At 37.7% G+C, this 10798-nt stretch overlaps 1 protein-coding gene across 1 annotated transcript in view; it reads right to left on the reverse strand.

The window, feature by feature from the left end:
- Positions 1–9631, reverse strand: part of CEP152 (centrosomal protein 152kDa) — a 27773-nt gene extending 18142 nt beyond the window's left edge. Inside the window, exons 1-9 of the mRNA XM_009581328.1 lie at positions 9545–9631; positions 6801–6901; positions 6487–6553; positions 5918–6262; positions 5256–5424; positions 4367–4507; positions 3219–3358; positions 2723–2923; positions 1108–1255 (exon numbers count right to left, since the gene is read on the reverse strand). Coding sequence (XP_009579623.1) covers positions 1108–1255; positions 2723–2923; positions 3219–3358; positions 4367–4507; positions 5256–5424; positions 5918–6262; positions 6487–6553; positions 6801–6901; positions 9545–9631 — 1399 coding nt within the window. The remainder of the gene's footprint in view (positions 1–1107; positions 1256–2722; positions 2924–3218; positions 3359–4366; positions 4508–5255; positions 5425–5917; positions 6263–6486; positions 6554–6800; positions 6902–9544) is intronic.
- Positions 9632–10798: the final 1167 nt, after the last annotated feature.

Genomic DNA, 10798 nt, shown 5'->3' on the forward strand with positions numbered 1-10798 from the left:
CCTTCCCCTCTTCCCCAGGGGAAAAGTTTAGCTTTATCAGTTTGCCAATTTATTACTGCTTTAAGGCATTTGAAGAATATAGCACAGAAAAATCATGGCATTTCTTCCATTGGCAGTTGCACTCTTTTTAAATATCTTATCACATTTATAACTACTTATTTACTACATAATATCAATACAATAAGGTTTTTCTCCTTCTCTATTCCCCTCTTCCCCAGGGGAAAAGTTTAGCTTTATCAGTTTGCCAATTTATTACTGCTTTAAGGCATTTGAAGAATATAGCACAGAAAAATCATGGCATTTCTTCCATTGGCAGTTGCACTCTTTTTAAATATCTTATCACATTTATAACTACTTATTTACTACATAATATCAATACAATAAGGTTTTTCTCCTTCTCTATCCTGACATTTAGGCTCTCTCTAGCAAGATTTTTCTTCTAGATTACCACAGTTCTTAAACAGAACATGCTCTTAAATTAGGATCCAGGAAAACAGACATTGCATTTAGTTAAGATGTTTGGATTCTACAAAAAGACATACGTTACTATTAAAAGACTTCAATGTGTAAAGGTAGGCACAAGTCAAATACACAAAGAGCAGAATATTTCACGTGCTATTCCTACTGAGAGGTGTTTCCAAGAACCAGGCTCCAGCCACAAAAACAATTATTTTCTTGTTGAGATTTTAATTTAGAATGGCAAATCAAGTCAAATGCCTAACATAAAAATAAGCAGCTTGCTCCCAAAGGCCGTTATTTAGTCCAAAACTAAGTTTACACATATGCAGTACAAAATACATATAAAAATAGTTCCATTGCTGTTGTTTGGGGTTTTGGTGGGGTTTTTTTGTTTGTGTTTTTTTTTGTTCTTTTCTGTTTTTTGGGGGAGGAGGGGTTTATTTTATTTTTATTGCTTTTTTTACACTTCAGTCTAGACTTAACTAAGCTTCGTTTAAGTCTGACTAACGCACTGCATAGGAAATGGTCTAGTACACATTTAGCTTGATGTTGATTCCATTTCAATAGGAACCTAGATGTGCAATTTCATACTTTAAAAAACTGGAGCCATTTCTGCAAGGAAAGGTAAAGTATGAGTAAAAGGCTGACCTGTTTGCAGTAAATTTGCACATTGCTTTTGGCTTTCTTCTAGGCTTCTTGTCAGTCGATTTATTATTTCAGTTTTTTCGCATTTGGTTTCTTCCAGCATTTTTTCAAGTTGCTTCACATGATCTCCTAGATTTTTGCAAAGCTCTTCCTAGGAAGAGATTATTTTTACTCATGTTACAAACATCTAGCCATCTAGGACAGTTTCAGATACAGAAAGAGTCAATATATACAAGACACAGGAGAAAAAGAATCAGTCGGATACCTAAAGGGGCAGAGGCCAGCTAAATCAATCACAGATCAAATGCTATCCTTGGCTGACAAGTCATCTCTTACAGCATCAAAGTTAAGTTTTCACTAGGAGACAGTAAGTATACTCTTATATAAACATACATGGATGTGAACCATTTCGTATTTCCTAGAGCAGTTAGTTTTCAGCATGTCAGATTATCCCCTCTAATTAATCGCATATAGTCTACTGCAGAACAATCAAGCCTTCACATTATTTATACTAAGCCTGAGCTTAACTCCATTTAGTTTATTTTAACTGAGCTTAAGCCAAGCTAGCACGTTCCAATGCTTTGTAAAAGAGGAACTGTAGTTTTTTCCACATGATATACAAAGTAGACCTTCATATGGCATTGCTTATAGTTACCTACAAAGAACTGGGGGGCACAATACCTTGTCTTTATGCCTTTTGACTTTTCTATTTTCCCTCAAAAACAGGAGATCTCTCTAAACACCCCAAACATACTACCATAAAAAACTTTTTTTGCAGCAGAGACAAAGCTGCGTAAGCTTTGCTGTCGCACTAATAGACAGGAATTTAGCAGTGGATTCTTGTTTACAAGCCAGTGCTAGTTACCTTTTTAAACATACAACCCATTTTTTTTTATGCATATTTATGTTGAGACAAGAATTACAGACCTAGGATTAAAGAAATTCAATTATATTTTCTGTCTGTGAAAGAAGAGGATAATTTATTAAGGCCTGCTTAGACTACATAGCTTGAACATTTCTAATAGTGTAATGGGCTCTTATTACATGTCAGGTAGAATAATTTTAATAAGCTCTATAACCATATGACACAATCCATATCAAACTCCATCTTAAAGCCAGCCTGCCCCCCTCCCTCTCCTTTTAAATCTGTACTTCTAAAATAAAGTGACTATTCAGTGGTTAGGAGTCCTTGATCATTTTGAGACTAAAGCTTGGCAATAGACTATTTAATAAACAGTTTTTCTTGCAGCAAAAATATCACATAATTTCTTAATTAGTTCTTTTCTTTCCCAGATTTATTTGCCAGTATTCTTTCAAAAAGAGATTGTGCACACAATGAAAGCTCAGGAGAGAAACTAAGACAATGAATTCTTGCCTCCTCTGCATCTGCTATGTACAAACACAAAATTTGAGCTCACAATTGCCTGGAGATGTTTATAAAAACATACCACATAGGCTTCATAATATTGAGACTTATGTAGAATTTCCTTTCCATTTGCTTAGCAGCTTCCAGAAGGAGTTATTAGAATTACAGGTCAAGAAGTGCAGTTTAGGAAACATGCAGTTTAGGAAACAGCCTCTCCAGTACAGTACTCAGCATCCTAAAATAATTTCTCACCTGCTCTCGGAGTGCAGATTTTGTAGTATCAAGTTTCTGCTCTAATGATAATACTTGCTTTTCATACTTCTGCTTGAGTGCTGAAATAATGGCCTCGTGTTGTTCTCTGGCTCGCTGAAGGGCATCTGATCGCTGAAGTTCTAACAGCTGCTTCTGCATGCTTTCCATGGCGACCTCTGCCACTTTGGATTGTTTCAATATCTGTAGGAACAGTATTAGAGTAGCTCTCAGTTACGTATATTTTACTTCTGCTCCAATATTCTGTATGTCAGTTCAATTTTTTTGTGCAAGAGTTGCTGAAAGTCCTCAGATAATGCCTGGATTTTAATACAAACTATTTTCCACCAATGCATCCTATTCATTCATCATATATTCAGCTTCTGCAATGATCATGAACAGCGTTTCAGGAGACTAGCATTTATGTTTAATGTAAATGCACCACAAATATAACTGTAGATATCTTCCACAATAAAGAGTTTAAGAATATTTACAGTACCTGCTCCTCATTGGTAGTGAGAGTCTGAATTTGAGTTTCAAGGGCCTTTATTTGACCTTCAAGATGCACTTCCCGTTCCTTTCCATTCTGATAGAGTTTTTGAGACTCATGAAGACTAACAGCCAAACCATCCTTTTCATCTTAAGAGAGAGACATAATAATTGTGTGACAAACATGGCCAGCCACCCAACAATTTCATGGAATGTGACTGTTCAGTACGCCTGCTCTACCGAGCCATTCGCTATGAGCCCTCTGTCTCATACTGTGGGCAACAAGCAGAAGACAGAACAAAAACATTCAGTCAGTCTCCATCCAGTAACCACTTTCTCCCTCTGATAGCTGGAAGCACTCTGATATATAGTACCTTCAGAACCCTAGTGGCAACAAGCCCCATTCTGTCAGCACTAGGAACTAGCATGATCCCTTACACCATTTAAAGGAAAAAACAAAATAATTCCCCTGGAGGAACAGCCAAGACACAGCAAAATGGTTGACAGATGAAGTTTTCTCTCTCCTTTGCTCCTTTTGCATTCTAAAAATTATATTCTTAATTCTTTAAGCTCATGACTCTTTTTTATCTGTTCCTACAAGAAAAGGGAGACCAGGACAACCACTAGCCTCCACTACAGCTTTGATCATTTTGGAAGAACTTCTCTCTATGTACAATCTAAGAAATGGCTTGCTAAACCAGACAGCATAAAAAAAAAAAAAAAAAAGTTTTTTCATAGATGTAAACTTCTCCTATTGGTGGGGTGGTGGGGTTTTTTTGTTTGTTTGTTTTGGGGTTTTTTGGGGGGGAGGGGTTGTTTGGTTTTGGTTTTGGTTTGGTTTTGGTTTTTTTACTTTTAACACACTACTTGGGCAAACTTCTCACTTTTCTGTCATTTTTAATGCCTGGCACATGGGGACCCTGGAATACAATGGTGGTCTTGAGAATGCAGTAAAAGTTAAGACAATTATACAGTCAGGCACTAATGCAGATAATTTTCTTTAAAACAAAAGAAGGCGGGAGGGTTAGGTCCACATAATCCCAAATCAAGTTTATAAATACGCTCAATACCTGCACAGACACTACCTAAATCAGAATTTAAAAGTTGCTAGGTATGAATAAAATCTAAGAATTAGAGATCCGTACAAAAACATTTTACCTTTGACCATTGAAAGTTGGTGATTCAAATACCTAATCTGCTGTGCACTCTTTTCTAGCTTTTCATTAAGTTCTTCCAGTTGTCTTTCTCTTGCTTTATTTAGAACTTGAAGTTGAAGAATCTGCATATTTTCTGAAGAATCTGCCAAATTTCAAATAGCATACAGACAAGTCAGCACAGTCTACTAACCAAGAAAGTCATGATCACAAGTAATTCCTGCCCCAAGATACTTCTTTCATACAGTGTCAAATTCACTGTTGGTTCACAAAATCATTTTTTAATCCATGTTTGATTCACAGCACCTGAGTTGCTCTGGTAGCAGTGGCTGAAGAATTGTAGGAATTACCAATGCAATTCAAACCTAACAGCACACCCAGATAAAGGTTTACGTGCTGTGAATTCACATACAGTCTTGTGGCAACTATAGATTTTCAAGATGTCTAGCAAGCAAAGGAGTTCTGTCATTTGAGATGTACCTAACAGAAAAACCCAATGTGGCATCAAGCAAAGTATGTTTCCTAAGGTACAGGAAGTAATTATTTTTCAATATTCTAAACAATACAAAGCGCCAGCAAGACTTGAGATCAAGCCATCAGAAATAATTTTGTTCACAGTCTCACCAGTCAAAACTACATTTTTAATAGCGTGAAACTCAAATACCCTGATCAAAAAAAAGCTGATTTCTAGATAAAGTGGAAAAAAACAAAACCAAAAACAAAATTAGGGCTATCCCAATGTAATCTTAGAGGAAAATAAAAGATCATATACATCAACATACTTTTAGTTGTCCCCTTACCAAAAATCTACTGAAATCAACAGGTTTTCTGTTGCTGATTTCCAGTGGACTTTTGACACAAGCTTATTTCAAGTCTAAACAGCAAACACTTACTGCCATCATTGCCCAAGAATTCATGTTGCAGATCTTCAAACACTTCATTTCTTCTGGTTCCTTCTTGGATTACTGGAATTTTTTGATGAATGCCATTTTGGTATGGTTTATAAGTCACTTTGTAAGATTCTGGCGATTGGCCACTGACAATGTCAGATGTAACAAATTGCTGTTGTGACAATATATACATAAGAGGAAATAAATTAAAACCACAAATGTAGTCTTACTCAATGAAAATATTTTTCATTTTACAGGTTGACATTAAGAAGAGCTCTAGTAGCTCTTCATTTTCAGTCTCCAATCCAGCACACCATTTAAGTGTGGTAGAAATCTCATGAAAGCTTCCACTTTAGGAGAGCGGTGAAGTGTCAACTTCAACAGAGTAAGCAGACACTTAAGTGAATCACATTCATTCTACCTCATGGAATTCTACCTAACCAACAAGAGCCGGGGGGGGGGAGGAAATCATAACATGCACATATGAAAATCCAATTATTTAACAGTTCATTGTTTTAACAGGCAAAATAGACTACAGAAGCCTCCCGTCACTGTTTAAACTGATAACAAGGGACTGAAAGCATTTAGAAATATTACTACCAATAGTTAAAGACTTGTGAAAATTTTCCAAGAGAGACAGAAAAATGCATCAGCTTCTGAAATACCGTAAGATGTTCCTTTGGAGCATCTGGAAAATTTATTATTTTACTTTGCTGATTGTTAAATTCTGGTTTATGGCCATTTGTATATGGTCTGAAGTTTTCAGGAAGGTGATACAAGTTGTTCTGTTGGTAGCAACTTGGAGCATTAAACCCGTCTCTACCAAGATACACATCATCAGGATCCTCTTGACCGTTCTGGCCACAGTAGTCGTCTTTGACATCATATAAATGTTCCTTCTCTTCATCGTTATGCAGGCCATTCCAATTCTTTCCATGTTTTTCAACATGATCATTTTGCTGGTCACACAAGAATTGTTCAGGGTACAGATTTTGTCCTTGTTCATAACCCTATGAATGGATAACGGGTTTAGAATTGCTCTCTCAAAATGCAGTTTTGCCCCTACCTCCCCTTTTTCTGGGGTTACCAGCCCTCAAGTTAGAAATACTTGAAATGAATAGCAAAACATGCCACCTACATGAAAAGTATTTCTCTAATGAATTTAAATAATATTTAGCATGTTATTATGAACAAGCAGTTCCTACTAATTACATCACTGCTCATACAAGCTTACATTTTGAGGATCACTTATCAATGGATGATCGTTCCATCTTCCATCATGCTTCCCAGGCTCATGTGATCTAGAGAAAGACAAGCTACTTAACTATGTATTTATAATTTCAGGAAAAAAAAACAAACCAAAACAAACCATTTCTTCATTAAATTCAGTGGCACCTAGTTTATTTCTCATGGAACACAAATCATACTGCAAACTGCACTACAGCTCCCCTTTTACTTGGCTTGCTTTCACACACCTCATCAGCTGAGATTCTGCTCTATTCTCAAAAGCACAACATAAATAATAAAAAATGGTGCAAAATGCCTTACTGCTCCTCAGTCTCATGAATGCTACAGTCCGAATAGCTGGAGAGCTGGTCTCCACTGTCCTCCAGCATATCATGGGGAAGGTCTGTCAATAGTTGTTGCAACTGAAACAGAACAAACAACATTCATTATATGCTTTTCAAAAGAATGCATACAAGTTCAGTCCAAAGCGACAGGCGAAATAGGCCACTTGCATAAAATCCTGTTTTTCTTTCTCCATTGAAAAGTTCACAACATTGGAATTCACAGAGACTGACCTATAGCCATAATAGGCTAGAGGACCAACCTAATGATTTTTCTGGCAAACTCTTAAGAAAAGAGCTGCACCAAGAAGAGGTAAGGGAAATGTCACGAAATACACGTGTCCCAGGACAGACTACTTTTGAAGAATGATTTGCAAACTAATCAGGCCAAGGATTCTCCTCCCTAAACCCCAGGCAAGAGAGGTACTGGACATTCAAAACATGCTCTTTCTGAGGAGCCTGGATTGAAAACCAGATAAGAACTTCCCAGCCAATGTTACTAGATGCAAGAAGTCATCGCTGCAATGATTAGTGATCTGCTCGTGCATTCAGATGCAGTCACCAAGCAACTGGACACGAACACAGAAAAATACCACCACTTCTAATTCAGGAAATAGATAGTCGTGCCACAAAAAAAAAAACAACCCACAACCAAAACACTCCTGAATTTACATGTTGTAATGATTCCCATGTAGAATGTACCTCTTCTTCCAATTTTCAGAGAGGCTTTGATATGGGGCCACATATTGGCCTTCTTGTATATCTGAGCTATGCACTCTCTTTTTCTTATTATAGAACTACATAATATATTCAGAGTTATTACACGCAGTTTCGGAACCCTAACCCTTCTTTTCTCCAAACTCTCAAAGCGTGCATTAATAAGAGCAGAAACATTAGCTGCCCCATGCTAAATACATTAGCTTTTCTTTGTTTAAAAAAACAAACAAACAAACAAACACGAACAAACAAACCCCAAACCCCCACAAAAACAGAATTATCATCTCCAAAAAGCTTATCTTAAAGATATCATGTTTTCTCAGATGTTATTTTAGATGCTGAGACCCAAGGTTAGGTGAGAAGTTAAGAACATTTTTCTATATGTCTACAGAACAACAGAGCACCAAAAGTTTGTTCCTAGAAATTCACTAGTAGCATGAAGAAGTTTCCCTATCATTAGAGCACTCTCTAGATTTATTATATCTCAAGGAAACAGGAAAGGAAAGGCAGCATCATTCACTGAAGATCCCCTTTCCTTTGCCCTACTTGCAACCAAGGACATACTCAAGCACCATAGGTTTCGCTGCTCTTGCACTTTGGAAACTTAAAGTCAAGAGAAAGCAACGCATAGACAGTTCACAAAACATCATCATCAGAGTTCATATTTAAACTGAGCCGAGCCTACCAGATTAGCTAGCACAGGACTCCAGATGTGGGTAAGGGTTACCCAATTCTTAAGTTAGTGTTAAAGCACTCTCCTACCATGTAGATCTCCCCGGTTTTCAAGGAAAAAACCACCTGATTTGCTGTGGCAGAAAAACTAATGCAGAAAGTCTTGGATTACTTCTTGACCAGGGAACACAGCAGAGACTGTGTTTTAGCCTCCTAGCAGGCTAAAAGTCACATCCCACTGAAATATCTACAACACGTACAGTTTTGTGAATCCCTCCTTGCCCCAGTTCAAACGTACATGATCTACAAGGATTATCACTAACTTATTCCACAGAGGCTGCTTTCTTTGTGCCCATTGCCTCTTGTCCTGTCACTGGGCACCAGTAAAAAGAGCCTGGCTCCATTGTCCTTTCAGGTGTTTATACACATTTACGTGATTCCCCCTGAGCCTTCTCTTCCTCAGGTTAACAGTCCCAGCTCTCCCAGCCTTTCCTTATAGAAAAGATGTTCCCCTCAGCACTCTCTTGCTCATTCACTGTAATAACCTTACAATTATTTCACTACTTGTTCTTCTGCACAAACACAACATTCTTTACCTGGGTAGAAAGTTTTGGAACAGATGTTAAGATTCCCTACAGTGTTTGCAATAGCATCTTTCCAAGTTGAACAGCTATTGTTCTACCACACGTTTTTGTAAGCATTTGTGTCTACATTACCTACGCTCTAAACTGTGATCCCTGAAGTATGTACTGGGGAGGTTACCCGACATGAACATGATTTACCACCCTGTAAGAAACCATTATGCATATTCATGTTAAACACACATTTTGCCAATTCTCTTTATGAAACAAAAAGAACAGAAACATCCAAAGTATTTCAACTCCAAAAAAAAACCCCAAAACATTTAAATATATTTTTCTAGAGATTAAAGTATGTAATTTATAATCAGAATTTTAAAATTCCGATTATAGTTATTCCTCATTCTTTTCTAAGCTAACCAAATTTTCAAGTGAAAGAGAGCTGTTGCTTTCTAAGTATTTTTAATAAGTGAAAAAGCTGTCAAGAAATACAAGATCAGCCTTTCGCATTTGATCTACTGCATAGGAAAGGAGTGACAGTCTTCCGGCCACTACATATGACATTGCAAGGCTCTTAAGATGCAACATCTCATTACCTCTTTACTTTTTATGCCACTCTTGCAAAGCACAGTCTGCACTCTGTTTTGTTCTTAACAAAGACAGCATAAAACTTTTTTTTTTTTAAACACTTAAAAGAGAAAAATGGGAAGAAGCTAGATACACAAGCCTTCAGATTAAATAATTTGTTCTTTTTCACCTCTTGTTCTCTTGCATAATCCTCTTGGTCATAGTCTTCATCTTCATGCTGAGTTTGTAGAGCTCCACTATCAAAATCAAGGGACATTGTTTTCTAAAAATGTTTTTGAATATCCAGCAAAACCTATCACAAGACAGGAAAACATCACACGTGAGTAAAAGTGTGTGTGGGAACCAAAAGTACCATCCTCGCTTCCTGAATTAAGTAGCCAAACACACACAAAAATACATTTTTTGAAACATTGCACATTATCTATATCATTCACTTGAGCTTTTGTTTCTCAGTATATCCAATGCTACTTGGTTCTAAGAAGTTAGCATTTAAAACAGATTATTTGAGCTTTTCATACGCTGACGTTATGAAATTATTGAAGTTCACTTACAACCAGACATTATTTTCTTCAAGTTCTAATAACACTGTATGTTATACCTATGCTGTGATATATGTTGATGGTAATGCCCACTTTTAAATCTTGCTTCATTTATTTCCAGAGAATAATTATATTTTGTACTAAACACTGAAAGTATGCTGCTGCTTGGATAATAGCGCTGATAGGAAAAATAGGAAAAGTATCATGAAAATAGGAAAAATACTGTGTCACTTCCAGATTTAACTGCTGAATGAAGAGACTCAGACTCCCAAGGGCTTGTCTACACTGAGCACTGAGTTCGCAGTAAGCTACAGTGCGTAACTGCTGGCCCACGTTTGGCTGCAAGATAAGTTACTCCCTGATGACGAGATATTCCCGACAGGCAGTTACGAACTAGAAATGACTGACAAAGATTTTACAGAATGGCACATTCTTTGAGCATACAGGTGTAGCACATGCTGAAGACTTCACTCAGTATAAAGTAAGCTTTACAAGAGCATTACCCCCAAGTTAAAAGAAATAACGTGTCATTTACTTCATTATGTTTAGAGGACCTGCTTGCCCACTGATATTCAAGGGAACTCTCCAATACAGTTAGGGGGAATCCTAACAGCGCAAGTACCTGTCTCTGTGCACCCCCTAAAATACCAGGTTCCACAGCGTGACCGTCTGCAACACCTTTCACGGAACGATGCTGAAGCAGCTCAGCCATCTTCCCCCCAAACCCGCATCCGCTGCAAAGGACCACCCGCCCTCTCCTCTTTCCTTAAAGCCCTTCCCAGCCCCAGAGCTGAGGCAACCGGACGAACGGACACGGCCCCGTTTCACCGGCTCAGGCCTGTAAGAGCCGCCATCAGTCACGGAGAGCCGGGCCGCGGGGGGGC

Source organism: Fulmarus glacialis, unplaced genomic scaffold, assembly GCF_000690835.1.
Source record: "Fulmarus glacialis isolate BGI_N327 unplaced genomic scaffold, ASM69083v1 scaffold40447, whole genome shotgun sequence".
NCBI lineage: Eukaryota > Metazoa > Chordata > Aves > Procellariiformes > Procellariidae > Fulmarus > Fulmarus glacialis.